The sequence below is a fragment of the Daphnia pulex genome, chromosome 7, assembly GCF_021134715.1.
Source record: "Daphnia pulex isolate KAP4 chromosome 7, ASM2113471v1".
Taxonomy (NCBI): Eukaryota; Metazoa; Arthropoda; class Branchiopoda; order Diplostraca; family Daphniidae; genus Daphnia; species Daphnia pulex.
The window spans coordinates 337,019-358,990 of record NC_060023.1 but is presented as its reverse complement, the minus strand read 5'-3'; the positions used below and the strand labels follow the sequence as shown (position 1 = coordinate 358,990).

The window sequence follows — 21,972 nt, the reverse complement described above, 5'->3', positions numbered from 1 at the left end:
AAGTGTCTCGATTTATAATTGACGATTTATCCAACTCACCCACCTGATCACTACTCATTATACATTAACAGATATATTTATACTTAATTTCATAACTTGGATTTGGCATGTTCATCTGGCTGTAAACTCCCAATGACTCTTGTATATGGCCATTTTAGCATTTAACCTCCAAACCAATTGTATTTAGATTTTGGGGTGTTTCAAATTTATGAATAGTTCCACGTTTATAAACTTGAATTCCATCCTCTTTTTAGTAGCTATCACTGGCCGGTAATCAGTTTTAATAGTTCAATCGATCAAACCTTCGGTCAATCTCTAGTGAACATGGTTTAAATTGGTGCCATTAAAGATATTTGAATTGGTTTTCAAATTTTAATTTGTGGACATCTTCCAAGTCAAGTCGGTTTCTTTTCCTTCTCACAATTTATGTTCTGCTTTCAGGAAAATACATCAAGAAAATCCTTTTAAGTGGTATCACTCAATTGTTGCCGATCGCCTGATGTCGGGGAATATCAGCCAAGTCCGGTTCACCGATTTTGGCTCAGAGGCTCTTGTTGATTTTGTTATTGATTTTGGGTTTATCCCACTCGATTCGAGTTTTATATTTATGACGAGACGGTTCAATTTCGAATCGCAGTGGACTAGTGGAGCAAAGCGTTTGACTTCGTATGTGTGACTTCCAGTTATACTGATCGCTATTTGATTTGATGGAATTTCGAAAGCAAATGCCATCAAACTTTTCAAAAACATATTCAAAAGTATTGATTTCGTTTGATTGCGACCTGACATCAATTAATTAAAGCATTCATGTTTTAGAGACGCAATCTTTGACGTTATGTAATGCCCGAGTTTTCCGGTTCTGCCGTTGGTGGCGCTCGTGTCGTATCCCTTTGATGGTATTTAATACCGGACCCACTCCATTAACATGCACTAAACTGGATCTTGTTTAATCCAGATTATTCACTTGATTTTTCAGTTTGGGACTTCTGTCGTTTGTGGCATTGTTATGGTCAATTCATTTCTCGTTCAATTGCGACAAACGTTGACACGGTATGTCCTCTGATCGAATGACTAAGCTGTTCGACTCCGGATTCCAACCGGTTCTTTTTCTCTTCCAATTGTCGATTTTTAATCGATTTTTAATTTCAAGTTGACCGACCGTTTGGTTCTGACTGAGAAACTTCAAAATCTAGTTTTAAAAAATTGATTTTGAATTAAAAGTTAGCTATTGAATACCTTCTGCTGAGACATTATAATTTTAAATGAATTGAATTTCTCTTTTAATTTCACCTCTGAAAATTGAAATTTGGAGAGAAATACTAGTGACGTTGGTATTGGCTCAACTTTGTCGATGCATGAGCCACACTGACCGACGATGACTAATCTAAAAGCAACACAACGACCAATCGGACATTTCTTGCGAGTGTCCAGCAAAGGCTCTTTTCTTTTAGACTATGAGTTAACAATTGAAGTGAAATTTGAAGGAGGAGTCAACTGTTGATTTCTTGCTACATTTAATTTAATGTTAAACAAAAGATCCTGACCCTGATTTTGGGACCAGCAAGTCGAAATCGGAATATTCATTCTTCATTTGCATATCGAAAACGGTTGGGTGGGATCATAGTGGGACGTCAAGTCGCTGTGAGACCCGTTTGAAGACTTTAGTATTTACGTGAATAAGTCGAAAAAAAAAATAGCATCTTGAAGTGTTTTCGTTTAACTAACAATGATGACCACCGTCATTTGCTATTCTTAAAGTTGATTAATCACATCCCTTCTTTTTATTTTCTCTCCGTATTCCTACTTTATGGGTCATCAATTTTCACATTTTTTCTTATCGTTACAATCGACAGCTGCCGTTTTACTGCATGTCCGTCTGGTTGTTTTGGCACTTTTCGTCTGTTGCTAGCCGTTGCCAGTGTTGCTGCAATCCAGTCACAAATGAGAATGACCCCGCAATTCTGCCCGATGATCCGACATTTCATTCGATAATCGTTTAACTTCAACGTGCCAAAAATTGCAATTGGTAGAGGAAGGGTGCCGTTTGAACGTCAAACAGGCAAACAGCCATTGAAAGTAAAAGATGAAAAAATAAAAGATAAAAGAAATGGGTGAGATGCGGTCGTCGGGTGGTTGTTCGTTTTTTTTTTTTTTTTTTTTTTTTTTGCTCCACCCATCATCTAGATATGCTTAGGTCGCTTGCGTGAACAAGCGGCCTAGGAAGAGACGTTGGTGATGGTCCATAGACCCCAATCGCTTTTAACTGACTGGGTGCCCAGTTCTCTTCGCTTACAATGATAAAGTGCTTAGTTGATGAACATTCAACCAGGGTCAAGCAGTCGCAAATGACCACAGAAAACTTTACACACTAGACCGACCAACTGCTGACATCTCTCGTGAGCAATGGTATGAGCTCGGGTGTGGGAGCAACTTTGCTCACCAGGGGAATCGAACCCACGTCTCAAAGTGCCTCGAATACTAAGCGACGCCTTGTCCAATTCACCCACTCGAACTTCTACTGATTTACGTTAAGAGAGGGATTTGTACTTTATTTTATATCTTGGATGATGCATATACATATGGTAACTTGAGCATTTAACCTCCAAATAAATAGTAATTAGATTTTTGTATTTTCAATTAGATTTCTGTTTTCACTTTCTTTCTAATTAAGAACCGAAAACCTGTACTAAATTGAACGGTCGGATATTGCAGAAATTAACAATTAAACATTTTTGGACAAGAAATTGAAGTGTTATTTTAATATTAACTTATTTTTATAAGTCTTAAGTCTTTTAACATTAAAATCTATAAATTTTTAATAAATTTACTGGTACCTAAAGTGTTAACAAAAATGTGTTCAAAATATTAAATACATGTAACTATTTTAAAATTAAATTTTAATACAGTTACAAGAATCAGCGAATCTGCAATAAAAAGAAAATTAAAAACCGTCAAAATATAAGTGAAATGCTCTTCAAACAACAAGGAATAAGTTGTGTCCTGGTCACTTGAAATGGGCATTAAAAAACTATTCTTACAAAATCCGTTTTTGATTGCGGCAATATAACTCAAGTTGGAATCGGTGCAACATTTCATTCAAATCAGGCGAAAACATATGGAATGAGATGTGTACAGTCGCTATTACTATATTTACACTTAAAGTGTTCTAGCTTTTTTTTTCCAGATATTTATCTCGAATGATTACGGTAAAGCATCGTGTCTTCAGGAGTCAGGTACACAACATTAATCCGAATTACGTTTATTCGATTCAGTTACCCCACTTGGTTAACGACTTGCGGTGAGAAACAAAACATTTTATAATAGCTAAACTATTTATATCATTGTGATGCCATATAATTTAGGTGATGCTTTGATGTTCAAAGATTTCGCTGATTTTTTTTTTTTTTTTGAATAAACCAACGAAAGGATTTCGAGTTTCGACCGCTAGGTGGCTCATTCCATCAGGGGGCGGTGCCGCTATTTCTTCATTTGAATAAATTGGAAACGCTGTCTACCGCTAGGTGACTCACTACACCAGCAGTTAGTGCCTAGTGGCGCAAAAAAGTAATCGTCTGCTGCTGTACCGTGGTGTAGGCGAGTCTATGCTTATAACACATTTCACGTGAAATCTTGAATGAATCCAATAAGAAGTAATCATTCGAATGGCTATAATAGAAGTTCTCTATTGGTAAATTTAATTCAATTAAAAGATTGTACATTACAGGAGAAAGAATTGTAATTCTGATTTACTTATTTGACTTAGTTTTTCCATGAAGTCTGAGTTGGCAAAGTTCTAATGCACAATTGCACGTGGTTTGATCCTCCTTATCAACGAAGCTGCTTGTGTGATTGCTGTTTTAATTTTTGGAGGTAACTATGTTTTCTTTGTAGAAGGAGAAGAAGATAAGTTAGGAGTTTTCACATATCGTGGTTGACTGGTTGCTACACAGTACTGATTGAAGTTCAAATTGGCAACACTTTCTAATTCGTGTTTTCATTTTAGCAGTTATCTCATCAGAGTTAATGTAGGATATGATGTCTTTAGTCTTATTATAACATCTTGCAAATAATATGTTTGATTAACCCTAATGTGATTCCATTCCAATTGCCAAGGGCTAGATAGATTCACAAGATTTATTCGATTTCTTTTTTTCTCTACTGCCTATGACGAGCAGTAACTGTACACTGAGTGATGATGAGGGAAATTTGTCAATCTAGCAGCAGTCTTATGTAGCCTTAGGTCTATCACATTCTATTCGAATAATTGTCACGTCAATTTGTCTTTTTTCTTCTCTAGGTATTCTCATCATCTCTCTGAGCCGACAATCCAACGTCAGTCAACTCTTTTTCGACTTTCCCTTTTTACTGTGTCCTCGTGTACATTCATGCGAAGGTGAGTGTATTCACGAGGACTTTCTTTCCTTCCGCTTTTCCTACCTGACATTGGGACTTTTCCATCTATCCACGTTCGACTTCCTCATCCATTTAAGGTAATACAGTCGACCATTTCATTGCAAATTTGATTTTAAGCCACTTGGCAGTGATAACTAATCTTCGTTTAATGGCGCCTTCAATTTCTGCGAGATGTAGCTCACATATGACGCCTTTCAATTATTTATAGTCTGGCGGTTATAAACAAATGTTGTGGTTGCGTTTTCCATCAGACCACCAGTGTCCACCGAAACTTCATGTTTCTGTTATCTGTCAACTCGTGTCTGTTCATCGTCTGTTTCTGATGTTCCATGATTAAATTTCCTTTTCTAATAATGTTTTCCATTCTTTCTCGATCAGATGGAATATTACTCACGTTACCAGTGCTCCTTCGTCAAACTATTTCTACAACTTCAAGTTCAAACTACTTCGTCGCCATCAAATGAAAATATCGAGAAAAGGCTATTGTCGATTACATTTCCAGCAGCTTTGGGCGGTCTGTATCAATTTGTTCTATTGTTTTGGAGGCCCTGATAGATAGATCTTCTGCAGCCATTAGCTTAGCTTGATTCTAAATTTTTTCGGGTCGATGACGTAGTACTAAAAACCAAAAATGACTTTATATGACACCGTTTAAACTAGTACAGCTGTGATTCGTTTTACAATCTATTCGAAACATTATTCTTGACATTAATAAATTTCTTCTCATTTCAGATGGTTCTAAACGATTTCAAGAAAAAGTGTTGCGAAACGAACCACCTCCTTCCAGTCTTGTCCAGCCAGAAAACGTCCGATTGCTGGAAGTGACTCGAGTCGCCTGTACCGCAATTTCAAGGTAGGATGGCATTTTTGATTTTTACTTTTTCATCGGGTGTTATTACAGCAAAATTGTAAATCGCTAAGGTTTTTCCGCTTTCCAACCTGATAAGTCCGTAGACTTGAACAACTTTAGCATTTTTATGACAAGGCAATTAACATCTGTTGCCAACAAACGAAGCGAACCATTTTGAGCTTTTTCTTATATTCTCGCCGTTCATTTGATTAGGCCAATTTTTTAAATTTTCTCGTGGAAATGTGTCACAATTTACGCGTTACAAAACGATCGTGTCTAACCGCCAGGGGGAAATGAATTAAAGAAAAGATGAGCTGGTTTGTCTATTATTCTTCATGTTTTCTGATGAAATATGGACAGTTTTGTTGTGAACTTTTCCCATGAGAAAATGTCCCAACTATTTTTTTATTGATTGAAATCGATTTTGAATCAGTGTGACTCGTGGGTATTTCCCTGGTGGGTACAGCTGCTGCCCAGTCATTTTTTATCCAGTTTGCATGTCGGGTCCGATAACAAGCTGTTTTTCTGTCAGAATCTTTTTTGTTGGGCAGGATGAGCAGGCCACTGATATTGATCCTGTGCGAAATCGTTTTCCCAGGAAAGCAGCCTGTTGTTCAATTAGTAAGGAACAGGATTTATCAAGGAGCATCCTTGATTGAAGCTGAATGGAGAGAGACGGAAAGACAAACCTTTTTCTCTTGAGTCTTGATACGCTGAAATAGGAGATTGGCAGGTCTGGTCCACATTCTGATTGATTGAACTCTTAACAGGACCCCCGGTGAAAACTCGTCCAGTTTGGTCTTTCTTTTTCTTTTCTTTTTTATTGACTAAACCCCGTGCCATCGAATCGCCGTTTTATCTGCTCGATTTGGGTTAACTGACAGATGGCGTTCGAGAGAATGAGTTGCCATTATCCTATTATTGTTGGGCTGTGTGACTGTTTACGCTTCTTGTTGATTTTAATTTTGGTTTCCTTAAAGGATGGAAATTAAAAAAAAAAAATGGACTGAACATTTCCACCGCCAGGGGGGCCGTTTGTGGGTTTTTTTTAGACGTACGTGAACCGCATCAATTTTCATATTCGTTTTATGATTAAGAACTGCCCAAAGGATTGTCAATTTGTAAATGAAATTACAATATTCGAAAATTCTTGCTGTCAAATATGTCTTAGGCTCTCCCGTTTGGAGTCCCGTGAATAATTTCAAAGAAGAATGTTGCAAGCTAAAACGAGAATTGTAACCACAATCATTTTCTTATTTGTTTAACGTGTGGGAAGGGAATTACAATAAAATGATGAAATGAAAAGAAATTTTGACATGTGTATTGGCAATCCAAAGTCGACAGTTTATATATACAGTTAGAACATTTCAGATACAGATGTACATCGAAATCCCTATTTCCTGCACAATCGAGTAGTGAGCGATATCTTCGACGATTGAGACCGGCTGGCTGATGGACTTATGGCGCTGCTCTGTAGATCATGAACGATTCTAGCTTTCTTAGCCTCTGGATCGGGTGTCGGAGATTGAGCCTGGCATTTCCTTACCAACTTCACTTGTTCTGGTTGTGAAGTAGCGGTTGCGTCGGAATTGGACACTGAGGGCCCTGCGACCGGCTGTTCGAGCGGCTTGTCATTTTCTTGTATCAACTGAGGTACGAGCTGGTCCTCCGTTTGGCTGCCTTCGCCGCAATCCTTCACTTTTCTGGTCTGTTTTGCCGGCGGTGGTCGGGATGACTTGTCGAATTGTAGACTTCGGAAGATCGTATTGAAGTCTATTTTTAGAGAATCGAACCAATTGATCCCCAAAACTGCCTGGAAGCTGTTGGTGTCGGCAATCAGGAGTGGCAATGTTGCGCTGACACCGTTGTACGTGATGTTGAGTAAACACCTGCCGAGAAGTGGGATTGGCTCATTGCTCGTACTCGTGACTCTCTTGCCTGTGACCGTAGTCAGTCTGGGTTTCCCCAACTCTTCCCATTTCGCAAGGCCAGCCATTGAGAGAGTTGATCCCGTATCCAATTTCATTTCATAATCTTTGCCGTTTACCAAGACATTGATGTAGAACGGCAGTGTTAGCCACTTGACGGTATTAGCCATCATTTCTTGCTTTTTCTCGTCATCGGGCATAGTTAGATCGGATGATACCATTGCAATTGTTCCGTCACGGATGAATTTATTCCAGTTAAAATCCATGAGGAATGGAAACGCTCGCCGCCCAATCAAATTGCGTGTGTTGTCATCGTCTGACACTAGGACAGGACAGCGGAAATTGATTCCAGCGAAGTGCATCCTGGCTAAGAATACGCCCTTTACCGGTACGACTCCAGTCGCAGATGTTCTGGCAATACCCTTGATAATCAACAACTTTGGCTCCTTCATCTGGGTCCACACGGCTTTGCTGATCATTGGCTTATCGCATCCAGAGTCCAGTTTCAAACGTACGTCATGGCCGTTCATTTTCATTTCGAGATAATAATTTCTAGGTCCTGGCATTTTAGAATTCCTGTATTTGAAGAACTGTAGAGAATAGTAGAGAATTAATAATGTAATATGAATAATTTTTGAGAATTAAGGAAATGTAATCGATGTTTACCTTGGGAATTGAACTCACGTCTCGATCACTATGAAAGTGTCTCGATTACCAATCGACGATTTATCCAACTCACCCAATCGATCACTACTACATTTCCCTTAACAGACATATTTGTACTTAATTTCATAACTTGTATTTGGCATGATTATCTGGCTGTCAACTCCCAATGACTCTTGTATATGGCCATTTTGGCATTTAACCTCCAAACAAATTGTGATTATATTTTTGGGTGTTTCAAATTTATGAATAGTTCCACGTTTATAAACTTGAATGGCATCCTCTTTTTAGTAGCTTTCACTGGCCGGTAATCAGTTTTATTAGTTCAGTAAATTTTTTTTACTTTAACCGTTCTCCGCCGCTCAAATCGATCAAACCTTCGGTCAATCTCTAGTGAACATGGTCTAAATTGGTGTCAATAAAGAATAAGATATTTGAATTGGTTTTCAAGTTTTAATTTGTGGACATCTTCCAAATCAAGTCGTCTTCTCACAATTTAGGTTTTTTTTTCAGGAAAATACATCAAATAAAACTTTTTAGTGGTATCACTCCTGTTGACGATCGCCTGATGTCGGGGAATATCAGCCAAGTCTGGTTCACCGATTTTGGCTCAGAGGCTCTTGTTGATTTTGTTATTGATTTTGGGTTTCTCCCACTCGATTCGAGTTTTATTTTTACAGACGAGACGGTTCAATTTCGAATCGCATTCGACTAGTGGATAGTAGTGGAGCGACCACGTATGTGTGACTCTTCCACTTACTGATCGCTTTTGATTTGATGGAATTTCGAAAGCAAATGCCATCAAACTATTCAAAATCATCTTCAAAAGTATTGATTTCGTTTTTTTGCGACCTGACATCAATCAACAAAAGCATTCATGTTTTAGAGACGCAATCTTTGACGTTATGTAATGCCCGAGTTTTCCGGTTCCGCCGTTGGTGGCGCTCGTGTCGTATCCCTCTGATGGTATTTAATACCGGACCCACTCCATTAACATGCACTAAACTGGATCTTGTTTAATCCAGATTATTCACTTGATATTTCAGTTTCGGACTTTTGTTGTTTGTGGCTATTCATGGCTATGGTCAATTCATTTCTCGTCCAATTGCGACAAACGTCGACACGGTATGTCCTCTGATCGAATGACTAGCTGTTCGACTCCGGATTCCAGCCGGTTCTTTTTCTCTTCCAATTGTCGATTTTTAATCCATTTTTAATTTCAAGTTGACCGACCGTTTGGTTCTGACTGAGAAACTTCAAAATCTAGTTTTAAAAAATTGATTTTGAATTAAAAGTTAGCTATTGAATACCTGCTGCTGAGACATTGTAATTTAAAATGAATTGAATTTCTCTTTTAATTTCACCTCTGAAAATTGAAATTTGAAGACCGACGATGACTTATCTTAAAGCAACACAACGACCAATCGGACATTTCTTGCGAGTGTCCAGCAAAGGATCTTTTCTTTCAGACTACGAGTTAACAATTGAAGTGAAATTTGAAGGATGAGTCAACTGTTGATTTCTCGCTCAATTTAATTTAATGTTAAACAAAATAACCTGACCCTGATTTTGGGACCAGCAAGTCGAAATCGGAATATTCATTCTTCATTTGCATATCGAAAACGGGTGGAGGGAATCATAGTGGGACGTCAAGTCGCTGTGAGACCCGTCAAAAGACCTTAGTATTTACGTAAATTACTTGAAAAAAAAATAGCATCTTGAATTGTTTTTGTTAAACCAACAATGATGACTACCCTGACCACCGTCATTTGCTATTCCTTAAGTTGATTAATCACATCCCTTCTTTTTATTTTCCACCAGTATTCCTACTTTATGGGTCATCAATTTTCACATTTTTTCTTATCGTTACAATCGCCAGCTGCCGTTTCACTGCATGTCCGTCTGGTTGTTTAGGCATTTTTCGTCTGTTGCTAGCCGTTGCCAGTGGTTGCTGCAAACCTGTCACAAATGAGAATGGCCCCGCAATTCTGCCCAATGATCCGACATTTCATTCGATAATCGTTTAACTTCAACGTGCCAAAAATTGCAATTGGTAGAGGAAGGGTGCCGTTTGAACGTCAAACATCCATTGAAAGTAAAAGATGAAAAAAAAAAGATAAAAGAAACGGGTGAGATGCGGTCGTCGGGTGGTCGTTCGAATTTTTTTATTTTTTTTTTTTATCTCCACCCATCATCTAGTTTGCTTAGGTCGCTTGCGTGAACAAGCGGCCTAGGAAGAGACGTTGGTAATGTTCCACGGACCCACATCGCTTTTAACTGATAACGGTGCCCAGTCTCTTCGCTTACAAAGATAAGATGCTTAGTTGATGAACGTTCAACCAGGGTCAAGCAGTCGCAAATGACTACAGAAAATCTTACACACTAGACCGACCTACTGCTGACATCTCTCGTGAGCAATGGTAAGGGTTCGGGTGTGGGAGCATTTTTGCTCACCAGGGGAATCGAACCTCACGTCTCAAAGTGCCCCGATCACTAAGTGACGCCTTGTCCGACTCACCTACCCGACCTCTTAACATATCTCATATAAGAAAGTTGTTTGTACTTCATTTTATTCCTTGGATTTTGCATACATATGGTTATTTTAGTATTTAACCTCCAAATAAATTGCAATTAGATTTTTGTATTTTCAATTAGATTTCTGTTTTTACTTTCTTTCTAATTAAGAACCGAAAACCTGTACTAAATTGAACGGTCGGATATTGCAGCAATTAACAATTAAGCATTTTTGGACAAGAAACAAAAGTGTTATTTTAATATTTGCTCATCAATTTTCTATATATTGTTCTTCAAACAACAAGGAATAAGTTGTGTCCAGGTCACTTGAAATGGGCATTAAAAAACTATTCTTACAAAATCCGTTTTTGATTGCGGCAATATAACTCAAGTTGGAATCGGTGCAACGTTTAATTTAAATCAGGAGAAAACATAGGGAATGAGATGTGTACAGTCGCTATTACTATATTTACACTTAATGTGTTCTAGCTTTTTTTTAAGATATTTATGTCGAATGATTACGGTAAAGCATCGTGTCTTCAGGAATCAGGTATTCAACATTAATCCGAATTACGTTTATTCGATTCAGTTACCCCACTTGATTAACGAATTGCGGTGAGAAAGAAAACATTTTCTAGTAGCTAAACTATTTGTATCATTTAGGTGATGCTTTGATGTCCAAAGATTTCGCTGAATTTTTTTTTTGAATAAACAAACGAAAGGATTTCGAGTTTCGACCGCTAGGTGGCTCATTCCATCAGGGGGCGGTGCAGCTGTTTCTTCATTTGAATAAATTGGAAACGCTGTCTACCGCTAGGTGACTCACTACACTAGCAGTTAGTGGCGCAAAAAAGTAATCGTCTGCTGCTGTACCGTGGTGTAGGCGAGTCTAGGCTTATAACACATTTCACGTGAAATCTTGAATGAATCCAATAAGAAGTAACCTATTCGAATGGCTATAATAGAAGTTCTCTATTGGTAAATGTAATTCAATTAAAAGATTGTACATTACAGGAGAAAGAAATGTAATTCTGATTTACTTATTTGACTTAGTTTTTCCATGAAGTCTGAGTTGGCAAAGTTCTAATGCACAATTGCACGTGGTTTGATCCTCCTTATCAACGAAGCTGTTTGTGTGATTGCTGTTTTAATTTGTAGAGGTAACTATTTTTTCTTTGTAGAAGGGGAAGATAAGTTAGGAGTTTTCACATATCGTGGTTGACTGGTTGCTACATGGTACTGATTGAAGTTCAAATTGGCAACACTTTCTAATTCGTGTTTTCATTTTAGCAGTTATCTCATCAGAGTTAATGTAGGATATGATGCCTTTAGTCTTAGTATGACATTTTGCAAATAAAATGTTTGATAAACTCTAATGTGATAATACTAAAGAATTCCATTCCAATTGCCAAGGGCTAGATAGATTCACAAGATTTATTTGATTTCTTTTTTTCTCTACAGCCTATGACGAGCAGTAACTGTACACTGAGTGATGATGAGGAAAATTTGTCAATCTAGCAGCAGTCTTATATAGCCTTAGGTCTATCACATTCTATTCGAATAATTGTCACGTCAATTTGTCTTTTTCTTCTCTAGGTATTCTCATCATCTCTCGGAGCCGACAATCCAACGTCAGTCAACTCTTTCTCGACTTTCCTTTTTGACTGTGTCCTCGTGTACATTCATGCGAAGGTGAGTGTATTCACGAGGACTTCCTTTCCTTCCCCTTTTCCTACCTGACATGAGACTTTTCCAGCTACGACGTTCGACTTCCTCATCCATTTAAGGTAATTCAGACGACCGTTTCATTGCAAATTTGATTTTAAGCCACTTGGCAGTGATGACTAATCTTCGTTTAATGGCGCCTTCAATTTCTGCGAGATGTAGCTCACATATGACGCCTTTCAATTATTTATAGTCTGGCGGTTATAAACAAATGTTGTGGTTGCGTTTTCCATCAGACCACGATGTCCACCGAAACTTTATGTTTCTGTTATCTGTCAACTCGTGTCTGTTCATCGTCTGTTTCTGATGTTCCATGATTAAATGTCCTTTTTCTAATAATGTTTTCAATTCTTTCTTGATTAGATGGAATATTTCTCACGTTACCAGTGCTCCTTCGTCAAACTATTTCTACAACTTCAAGTTATAACTAATTCGTCGCCATTAAATGAAAATTTCGAGAAAAGGCTATTGTCAATTACATTTCCAGCTTTGGGCGGTCTGTATCAATTTTTTCTATTGTTTTGGAGGCCCTGATAGATAGATCTTCTGCAGCCATTAGCTAAGCTTGATTCTAAATTGTTTCGGGTCGATGACGTAGTACTAAAAACTAAAAATGACTTTATATGACACTGTTTAAACTAGTACAGCTGTGATTTGTTTGACAATCTATTCGAAACATTATTCTTGACATTAATACATTTCTTCTCCTTTCAGATGGTTCCAAATGATTTCAAGAAAAAGTGTTGCGAAACCAACCACCTCCTTCCAGTCTTGTTCAGCCAGAAAACGTCCGATTGCTGGAAATGACTCGAGTCTCCTGCATCGTAATTTCAAGGTAGGATGACATTTTGGATTTTTACTTTTTCATCGGGTGTTATTACAGCAAAATCGTAAATCGCAACGGTTTTTCCGCTTTCCAACCTGATAAGTCCGCAGACTTGAACAACTTTTGCATTTTTATGACTAGGCAATTAACATCTGTTGCCAACAAACGAAGTGAACGTTGTTCTTTGATTTGGCGTTCATGTGATTAGGCCAATTGTTTATTTTTAATCTTCTCGTGGAAATGTGTCACTTTATGTGAACATTACAAAACGATCGTGTCTAACCGCCGGGGGGAAATGCATTAAAGAAAGGATGAGCTGGTTTATCTTTTACTATTCATGTTTTCAGATTATAAATATGGACAGTTTTGTTGTGAACTTTTCCCATGAGAAAATGTTGCTACTAATTTAGACTCCGCTGAACTGAATTGGTTTGTTGTACAGCACTGATTATATAATAGCCTTGGACCACCGCCAGTGAGTATATAGTGAGGCCGACAAATGTGAAAAGATTAGGTGTTGCTGACTCAAAAGATACAAGGCCCTTTTCATGATTACGTCACAGCGGAGACTCTCTTTGTTCCGGTGCGCCCAGTCATTTGTGACGTCACTGATTTGAAAAAAAAAGTTGACACATGGGTTTATTAATACCGTAGGATTCTAAAATCCGTTTTAGATTGCGACGAAGTGACTCACATCAAGTTGGAATCGATGCAACGTTTTATTCAATTCAGGACAAAATAGGGAATGTGTACAGTCGTTACAGTTGCATTAACAAGAGTAGGCTGATGACGAGCGATAAAATTGCGGATGTTTGACTGCCGGAAGAAGAACTCGGCGTGGTTGTAGTAGAAGATGAACCGGAATAGGATGAAATGACGTTTTGAACCCACGTCGAATAGGAACTGAGTCTCGTGTAACCGTACGGATAGCCTGACTGACAACCTTGACTAGAGACGAACGAAACGATCCCAATCTGTTTCCATCGGCCGTTAGACTCTCTGAAAATCAACGGCCCTCCATTATCGCCCTGCGTAATAATATTGGCAATTATTTTTTGAAATTTTGATTTTGAAATTTTTTTGGAACTTGCGTTGCATGGCCCTCGACTGAGCATTCCGGTGGTGCACATGACTTTACTTGTAATGACAGCGCTGCCGTAGTAATTGCTGCATTGAGTATTTGAGATGACTGGAACTGTCACTTCGCGGAGTACCGGACTCAGAGTATAACTTCCTATGCGGTTATTTAAACAAAATGTTGTATTTATGTTCTAACTCCAAATTGAAAGCGATGATTTTTCATTTTGAATAATTACCGTCACTTGTTGTACCCCATCCAGCAACGGTAACTTTACTGTTGACGTAACTCGGTTCGTTGTAAGTTGCCAGACAAACCGGGCGGATGTATTCTGTTCAATTCACATTTTTTCGGCTATAAGTTTGAAAGTATGAAACAATCCAGTGGTATCATTTGCATAGTTACGTGTGTAGGTAACGATGTTGTAGAGTTTTATCAGGGCAATGTCTCCAGCCTGTGTGCTGGGATTCCATTCCGGATGGACGTAGGCTTCGTACCCGTTGTAAACTCTCCGATTGGCTTCGTATGACGCTGTGATGTCGTGCGCCCCGAGGTAAATCGTCAAATACCTCAGTGTTTGCCTTTAAATGATAACAGGAAGATTAAAATGAAAGGATTAAATTTTAATTGTTAATTGTAGTTAACTCACCCTGGGATTAAAACGCAGCGGGCGGAAGTGAGAATCCATCGATCGGCGATCAAACTCCCTCCGCAGTAGTAAATGTTGCCGGCGTTAGTTTCCACTTTGACAAAGGCCTGCCAAAGGAATTCGTTGGGAATGGCCTGCACTCCGCCAACGATCCTGTTAGTTTCCTCATCCATCAAATTGGCCACTCCGCAATCACCGTACGAATAGGAAGGCGTCGTGCTGGGGGCTCTGCTGGGGGTTGTTCTAATAGGAGAAATGGTAGTGTCGGGTGCAGGAACCTTTTCTTGCTGTTTCCCATTGGTCCATGGCAGATCCAGTAAACTGCTGTCGTTGCGGAGATTTAATTTGATGCTGAACGATGGTGGCTGTAAGTTGAGGACGACTTCCTGAGCGTCTAATTTCAGTGGGGCAATCGATCCGGAAGCAGTTGCAATTAAGAAGGCCGTTAGAAACAGGGACCCGAATTTTTCGACGGCCATTGTCTATGGAATTATCGTGGAGAATTAACCAATTTTAGATTTTTATGACCCCTCGCGGCTTGTTTATGTAGCGACGACTTTTATCTATTCCTTTCTATTGTGTGGCTGAGTCATTACGTAGATTGCGTAAAATGGGGGGACGTGACTGATAAGAATTGTTTTGCAACTAATGAACTCCACTATTTTGAAACTTGGGGGGAATTTAATTAATCGATTTTTCCAGGCCACTTTTAATTGCGTATAGAAGATACGGAACCTGTTACGCTTTTGGTATTGTAACGATCGATTTCATAGCCAGTGACGTACTTGATAATTGTTTTTTGAGAATGTTGGATTGATGAGATCGATCAGGCACACGTGCGTTGGGCTTAATTGTTTTCTGGTTTGTCGTTTCTTTCACAAGAAGTGCAACACGAACTGGACTTTGGTTCTATACAAACAACTTCCTTTATCGAGGGTGGAATTGTTATTTCATTTGTTTACAGAGTCAGATGATATTCGGTACATTTCCATTAGTTGAATATCTCTCTCAAATTTTGGTCGAAATGTCATCAGAGATAACGACCTCAAAAATCACCGCCTCATTGATTCAACTCGAATATTTTATTGTTTCTATCTTTTCGATTAAAAATGATTTTTAATTCTTTAATACAAAACTCCAGAAGTTAAAATGCAGGATTGGGTGGGAAACAGATTTAGAAATTCATGGAAAAACCGATCAATGAAACGAGCAACAAAATGGCGGGTGACGTTTGACTGGTTGCCGAAGAAGATGGGCTCGGTGTAGTAGTAGTCTGTGTCCTTGCTGTAGTAGACGCGGAATTGGCCGACACGATGGCACGAACCCAAGATGAATAAGAACTCAGTCTCGTGTAACCGTACGGACGGCCGCTCTGGCAACTTACCAACGAGCCGAACGAAACGATCCCGATCTGTTTCCACCTGCCATTTGACTGTCGGTAATTCATCGGTCCGCCACTGTCGCCCTGTTTCAATTTCAGAAACAAATTGACGTCATATTAATAATCGACAATTATTTTATGAGCATTGTTACTTACATTGCACGTTCCACGATAGCTGGATCCACTGGTGCACATGACTTTGCTGGTTATGATCCCTTTGTAAACGGATCGACACTCTGCGTTCGAAATGACCGGGACTGTCGCCTTGCGGAGTACAGGACTGAGACTGGAATTACCTCTCGTCGTACTACTACCCCAGCCTGTAACGACCACGTATTGATTGACGTAATCCGGTTCGACTGTACTCGGCAGGCAGATCGGGCGGATGTATCCTGTCAAATCAAATTAATTCCTTTTACAGTTGGGTGCCATTTTAAAAGAATAACAAGTTAAGAGATTACGAGAGAAGGTGACTAGAGAATACAATTTAATCAGAGCGATATCTCCCGCCAGAGTGGTTTGATTCCATTCCGGATTAATAAAGACTTGCATTGCCGAATAAGATTTCCGGTTGGTTTCGTACGTGGTAATGTTATGGGCCCCCAAGTAAACTCCGACTGATTTTAATGTTTTCCTTCAAATGTAATCAAAAGAATTGTTTAAGTTGCATTCAAATCAAGTTAAAAAGTAGGCTATTGAACTTACCCTGGCGAAACAAGACAGTGGGCGGCCGTAAGGATCCATCGATTGGATATTAAAGATCCTCCACAGTACTTAATGCTCCCCGTGCTCATTTCCACTCGTAGAAACGCTTGCCAGGGGAACTCGTTTGGGTATGTCGCTGTCCCGCCAACGATCCTGTTGTTCTCCTCATCATCATCCGCCGGATATTGCCAGCCCACTCCGCAGTACGACCCCGGCAAAGGGGTCGTGAAACTGCCGGATGGAGTTGACGAAGTCCTTGCGGTTGTCCTGGCAGTTGTTGCTGCTGCTTTGGGAGCTACAATTTCAATGGGTTCCTGATCCACGTCGTCCCAGGAAATTGGCATGGCGTCCTGGCCGTCTGATTCCGGGCTGGACAATTGCGGTAGCAAGTCGATGACATTCGCGTCGTCATCAGATGGAATCATCGAACAGAATCCCAAGGTGAAAACAGCCCAAAAGACGATGGATTTCAATTGGAACTTGATGGGGGACATTTTTTGAAATAATGGACGACGGTGTAACAATGGCACTCATTGCATTGCGTCTGACCGTTTTATAATCGTCCGAATCAAATTGATAACAAAATACCAATAGCGATCGAAGCGTTTCTAGAACAATGTCCTTGCTATGTTTTGGGTTTTGTGTGTTTGTACAAAACCTAACTTGGACTTATCGAGCGATTTTTTTACATTGATGCATTACGTTATTTACACAGCCATTAGGAGGGGATATTTAATAACGGCTCCAACCGACATTTTTCAGACACATTTCGGCTGAATTTTAAGCCAAGATAATATCGAAACGGTTGCAACTCTTATTGACAATGCAAACACAACTCGGTACACAACCACTTGATAAAAATGTTGACTACATTCTCACGGCATTTAACTGGATTGATTTCGAAAAATTTAATCGTCCAAAATGTCTGTTGAAATTTGGTAAGAGACATTTAAAATCTCAATGCGAAAGTGACGAATGAAACGAGTAGCAAAGAGACGGCCGACGTTTGACTGGCCGAAGATGGACTGTTAGCAGGTGACGTAATATTGTTGACCCAAGACGAATAAGAGCTCTGTCTGGTGTAGGCGGAAGGATCGCCAATCTGGCAGGAGTCTCATTTCGGCGCTATAAAACGATCCCAATTTGCTTGTAGGCGCAGTCCTCTGTCTGTTTGAACATCATCGGATTGCCTTTGTCGACCTGTCGGACAGTCTAATTGAAATCAAATTTCCAGTCTAAATGTTTTATCCGCGGCTTGTTTATGCAGTGCGACGATTTATAGAGATACGACTTTTATCTATCCTTGAATTGTGTCGTATTGCGTAAAAATGGGTACGTGGATGATTAAGAAACCGATAAGAAATTTGTTTGTAACTAATGAGCTCCACTTGTTATTTTGAAGCTTGGGGGGGGGGATTTAATTTTCCCAGGCCACTTGTTTCGGACTTGTTTTTGAGAAGAAGAATGCAAAATCTTCGTGTTTCATGTGTTATTGATTCAAATCGAATAGCATTTATTTTTCCCATCTTTTTGATTTAAATTGATCATCAATTCTTTGATAGACGAAACGCCAGAATTAGAAATGCAGGATGGGGTGGGAAACAGATTTAGAAATTTATCGAAAAACTGATCAATGAAACGAGCAACAAAATAGCGAGTGAAGTTTGAATGGTTGCCGAAGAAGATGGGCTCGGTGTAGTAGTTGGTGTCCTTGGTGTAGTAGACGTGGAATTGGTCGACGTTGAAGATTGACTGGTGGTCGAAGTTTGACTGGGAGCAGGCGAGGTAATGTTGTTGACCCAAGACGAATAAGAACTCAATCGGGTGTAGGCGAATGGTTCGCGAAAATGGCAGAAGTCTGAAAAATAAAACTGTAAAACGATCCCGATTTGCTTGTACCTTCCGTCCGTCTGTTTGACCATAATCGGATTGCCTTCGTCGACCTGTTTCGGACAGCAGTATAATAATTGTAATCAAAATTCCCTCGATTCAAAACTCTAATCTAAACGGTGCGGCAATATTGACCTTGCAAATTTCGCTATCGGCAGCTCCTGTTGCGCACATCATTTGATCGGTCATGACGTTGTCATAGGTGGCATTGCAATCGCTATTCGATGCGACAGTGACGTTCATTTTGTGAAGTATGAGGCTCGGATCATTATCTGAAATGTGTCGAAACAACTCGTTGACGTAAAATATTAATTGGAAATGATTGAAATGTGTATTTTACCATCAAGTTGTACAACAGCGAATCCTGTAACGGTGACGTTTTGGTTGACGTAATCAGGTTCGGATGGATTTGGCAGGCAGATGGGATGGATGTATTCTGCATCAAGTTTACATCGTTAGATTTTTTGAAATTATTGTTTTAGAATTTGATTTGATTTTGTTTTACTCGTGTACTCGACGACGGTTGAGAGTTTAACCAGGGCAATGTCTCCGGCCTTGGTGGTAGGATTCCAGTTGGGATGGATAAAAATTTCGTTTCCCCAATATTCTTTGCGATTCGCTTCTGATGGGGCACTGATGTTGTGCGCTCCCAGATAAACATATACCGCCTCTAAATCTTGCCTTCATGATCAAATCAAATGAAATATTAATAATTTAAAAAATGTTAAATGGTCTTTTGTTTTTGGACTCGTACCCTGGTGGCCCTTCCAGGCAGCTGGCGGATGTCAGAATCCATCGATCGGCAATCAGACTGCCTCCGCAGGAATTTGTCGAATTTGTTTCGTTGCTGCTTTTGACAACTAGGAGGGTCGCTTGCCAGGGGAACTCGTTGGGTGCCGTTTCTCCTCCACCAAAGATTTTGCTTGTCGCCATTTCGTTGGCCACTCCGCAATCAGCGTAAGAGGGTGTAGCCGTAGCCCTGCCGCTGGATGAAATTCCACTTTGAGCCAGAGGGGCTAGGATGTTGTTCCGGTGCGAAAGCATCAGCCGGGATATGACGTTGTCGACCTCGTCGGAGGCGAATGTCAACCCGGCGGCCGTCAAGAGGACGAGGGAAAGAGATCTTACTAGGAACTTGGCCGACATTTGTGTTACTATAGCGCGAATGTGTCTGTACTTTTGTCGATGCTTTTCAAGCGTTTTATACCTAAAACAGGGGAAGTTTAGTGTGGCTAAGTTATCGGCGTGAAATTATCAAGTTTTATTGCCTGTGAACTAAATTGGTATATGTCACCATTTGTGGGTTATTTGATGCAATCTGGGATTTTAGGGGAAGTAAAATGTTGTTTAAAACTTGTAAAAGATGTTATTTTACAGCGATTTGCTTGCTGATTATAGGCTATGACACTCTCGTATACGCAATGCTCTCACGTAAATGCTTATACGCTTGTGTCATCTGGCGGGTATCTAATTGTAACAAATGCCGGGCTATTAAAATGACGTAATCACCGATGACTCAAAATTTCATTTTATACATTTTAAAATCGTTTGGTGATTCAACTTGTTTTGAGACTTGATAGAATAACTGAATAGACGATGGTAATATACATTTAGTAGGTGGGTGGGAGGGCATGCAAATGAGTCGTTAGAAGCACGCCGTCACGAAAGCGATGGAAACGAAGATAAGGGGCGTCGATAAAAAGGCGGATGTTGTCGGATGAGTGCCGGAAGTTGTTTCAATGACATCCTTGATCCACGTTGACGAATAAGAGCTCAGTCTGGTGTAACCGTTTGGGTGACCTTTTTGGCATCCCTCGGTCGAACCGAACGAAATAATTCCAATCTGTTTCCACCTGCCGTCCGGCTGTTTGTAATTCATCGGTCCGCCACTATCGCCCTGCGTAATATTTGCATAAATTTTAAAAGTTAATTCACTTGATGATTAGTATGCGTTTACTTACTATGCAAGTTCCCATGTTGTTGGCGCCACTGGTGCACATAATGTCGTCCGTGATGTTGTCGCCATAAGTTGCCCTGCAGTCGTTATTGGAGATGACCGGGACCGTCATCTTATGTAACACTGGGCTCATACGTGGACTACCTGCATTTTTTTGAAACATTTAACTTTGATTTGGATTAACTCGTCGTCACATGTTGAACGTAATACCGTCGTAAGTTGTACCCCATCCCGTGACGGTAACCATTTCGTTGACGTAATCAGGTTCGTCGATACCGGAAATTGACAGACACACTGGGCGGATGTACTCTGTACAAATTTTTGAATTTAATTGTTATTTTAAATTAAAGAACATTTTTAAATGGCACGTGAATATTTGACGGCGCTTTTGAGTTTGATGAGAGCAATGTCTCCTGCATCGGTGGCCGGATTCCAGGCAGGATGGATAAAGGTTTCGCTATTCGAATACAATTTCCGGTTGTCTTCCGACTCTGCCGTGCGATCGTGAGCCCCCAGATAGACGTCGATGTATCTCACCTTTTGTCTAATTCACAAAGAATGAAATTTTGACTTGAACCTTATCATTGATAATGATGGAATTGTTTACCCTGGTACTACGAGACAGCGAGCGGCTGTCAGGATCCAACGATCGGCGATCAAAGTCCCCCCACAGGCGTATGCATTGCCACTTTGCATTTCCACCTGGAGGAAGGCCTGCCACGGGAATTCGTTTGGTTGCGTCTCTGCTCCACCAACGATCCTGTTGTTGGAAATCGAATCGACCATTCCGCAATCGGCGTCGAACGCCGAATAAGATTTTCTGAACCCCAAACTGTTGGCACCGATCACGAATAGAACGTTAATGACGACGACAAGATAACTGATATTAAATAACTTGAAGGCCATTTCTTTTTGTCTTTTAACGGTGAACACCAACTGAAAATGTGTTGACTCGCAGAGCGATCTATTTGAAAAATGCTTGTTTGATTTCGGTCTGTTTTAAAATGCTGCCCAGCCAACACACATTTCAGCCTGGGTCGTATATCTTATTTCATTCTCAGCTGCATGGGGAATCGACAGCTCGACTGATATGCAAAAGGGCTGGCCTTTGTTCCGTGTGTGTTTGTCCCGCAGAGATATGTGTAACAAAATAGGTTATTGGCCATGGAATAGATATTGGGAGATACAGGTGCAGATTAAGAAAGCTGAAAAGACTTTTTTTTGTTTGATTTTTGTTTTTTGTTTTTTTTTAAATTGAATTTGGCACCACTGTTTTTTTATACCAGCGTAGAAGCGGGAAAAATTGTACGACATGCAGTGGGTTAAATCTAAGCCGTGAAACAGTGGGGAAATTGAACGTCATCAATTGCATAGTGAGCAAAATTATCTTCCC

General features: G+C 39.9%; 4 protein-coding genes and 2 long non-coding RNA genes across 6 annotated transcripts; 2 read left to right on the top strand and 4 right to left on the bottom strand.

The window, feature by feature from the left end:
* The first annotated feature begins 3,562 nt into the window (after positions 1–3,562).
* LOC124196825 lies at positions 3,563–6,212 on the top strand. The gene is made up of 5 exons (XR_006875835.1): positions 3,563–3,688; positions 3,764–3,870; positions 4,298–4,490; positions 4,792–4,927; positions 5,146–6,212. It is a non-coding gene; the product is annotated as an uncharacterized LOC124196825 (long non-coding RNA).
* Positions 6,213–11,111: 4,899 nt separating this feature from the next.
* Positions 11,112–12,912, top strand: LOC124196827. Its single transcript, XR_006875838.1, has 4 exons — positions 11,112–11,346; positions 11,422–11,528; positions 11,965–12,060; positions 12,457–12,912. It is a non-coding gene; the product is annotated as an uncharacterized LOC124196827 (long non-coding RNA).
* Positions 12,913–13,619: 707 nt separating this feature from the next.
* Positions 13,620–15,167, bottom strand: LOC124196821 (brachyurin-like). Its single transcript, XM_046592056.1, has 5 exons — positions 14,647–15,167; positions 14,403–14,578; positions 14,236–14,328; positions 14,011–14,153; positions 13,620–13,947 (listed from the first exon to the last, which is right to left on the bottom strand). The coding sequence occupies exons 1-5, from the start codon at positions 15,123–15,125 to the stop codon at positions 13,678–13,680; spliced, it is 1,161 nt and encodes a 386-aa protein (XP_046448012.1). The 5' UTR covers positions 15,126–15,167; the 3' UTR covers positions 13,620–13,677.
* Positions 15,168–15,599: 432 nt separating this feature from the next.
* On the bottom strand, positions 15,600–17,281 carry LOC124196820 (brachyurin-like). Its single transcript, XM_046592055.1, has 4 exons — positions 16,733–17,281; positions 16,489–16,661; positions 16,184–16,419; positions 15,600–16,111 (listed from the first exon to the last, which is right to left on the bottom strand). Exons 1-4 carry the CDS (start codon positions 17,224–17,226, stop codon positions 15,821–15,823), a joined length of 1,194 nt encoding a protein of 397 aa, XP_046448011.1. The 5' UTR covers positions 17,227–17,281; the 3' UTR covers positions 15,600–15,820.
* A 931-nt stretch (positions 17,282–18,212) lies between these two features.
* LOC124196822 (transmembrane protease serine 9-like) lies at positions 18,213–19,768 on the bottom strand. Its single transcript, XM_046592057.1, has 5 exons — positions 19,377–19,768; positions 19,128–19,303; positions 18,963–19,058; positions 18,758–18,894; positions 18,213–18,675 (listed from the first exon to the last, which is right to left on the bottom strand). Exons 1-5 carry the CDS (start codon positions 19,766–19,768, stop codon positions 18,340–18,342), a joined length of 1,137 nt encoding a protein of 378 aa, XP_046448013.1. The 3' UTR covers positions 18,213–18,339.
* Positions 19,769–19,862: 94 nt separating this feature from the next.
* Positions 19,863–21,608, bottom strand: LOC124196823 (brachyurin-like). The gene is made up of 5 exons (XM_046592058.1): positions 21,187–21,608; positions 20,948–21,123; positions 20,790–20,888; positions 20,584–20,723; positions 19,863–20,519 (listed from the first exon to the last, which is right to left on the bottom strand). The coding sequence occupies exons 1-5, from the start codon at positions 21,483–21,485 to the stop codon at positions 20,268–20,270; spliced, it is 966 nt and encodes a 321-aa protein (XP_046448014.1). The 5' UTR covers positions 21,486–21,608; the 3' UTR covers positions 19,863–20,267.
* Positions 21,609–21,972: the final 364 nt, after the last annotated feature.

Bases quoted from the DNA above. Each gene is read 5' to 3' on its own strand.
- LOC124196821 (XM_046592056.1), bottom strand. From the start codon at position 15,125: ATGGCCGTCGAAAAATTCGGGTCCCTGTTTCTAACGGCCTTCTTAATT. The intron at 14,329-14,402 runs GTAACTATGCAA...TGAATTGAACAG, and splicing joins CAACATCGTTACCTACACAC to AATACATCCGCCCGGTTTGT. The intron at 13,948-14,010 runs GCAAGTTCCAAA...ATTATTACGCAG, and splicing joins TCAGTCGAGGGCCATGCAAC to GGCGATAATGGAGGGCCGTT.
- LOC124196820 (XM_046592055.1), bottom strand. From the start codon at position 17,226: ATGTCCCCCATCAAGTTCCAATTGAAATCCATCGTCTTTTGGGCTGTT. The intron at 16,662-16,732 runs GTAAGTTCAATA...TTACATTTGAAG, and splicing joins CACTGTCTTGTTTCGCCAGG to GAAAACATTAAAATCAGTCG. The intron at 16,112-16,183 runs GTAAGTAACAAT...AAATTGAAACAG, and splicing joins GCTATCGTGGAACGTGCAAT to GGCGACAGTGGCGGACCGAT.
- LOC124196822 (XM_046592057.1), bottom strand. From the start codon at position 19,768: ATGTCGGCCAAGTTCCTAGTAAGATCTCTTTCCCTCGTCCTCTTGACG. The intron at 19,059-19,127 runs GTAAAACAAAAT...AACTTGATGCAG, and splicing joins AACCGTCGTCGAGTACACGA to AATACATCCATCCCATCTGC. The intron at 18,895-18,962 runs GTAAAATACACA...GACACATTTCAG, and splicing joins CGCTGTTGTACAACTTGATG to ATAATGATCCGAGCCTCATA.
- LOC124196823 (XM_046592058.1), bottom strand. From the start codon at position 21,485: ATGGCCTTCAAGTTATTTAATATCAGTTATCTTGTCGTCGTCATTAAC. The intron at 20,724-20,789 runs GTATTACGTTCA...AAAAAAATGCAG, and splicing joins ATGGGGTACAACTTACGACG to GTAGTCCACGTATGAGCCCA. The intron at 20,520-20,583 runs GTAAGTAAACGC...AATATTACGCAG, and splicing joins ACAACATGGGAACTTGCATA to GGCGATAGTGGCGGACCGAT.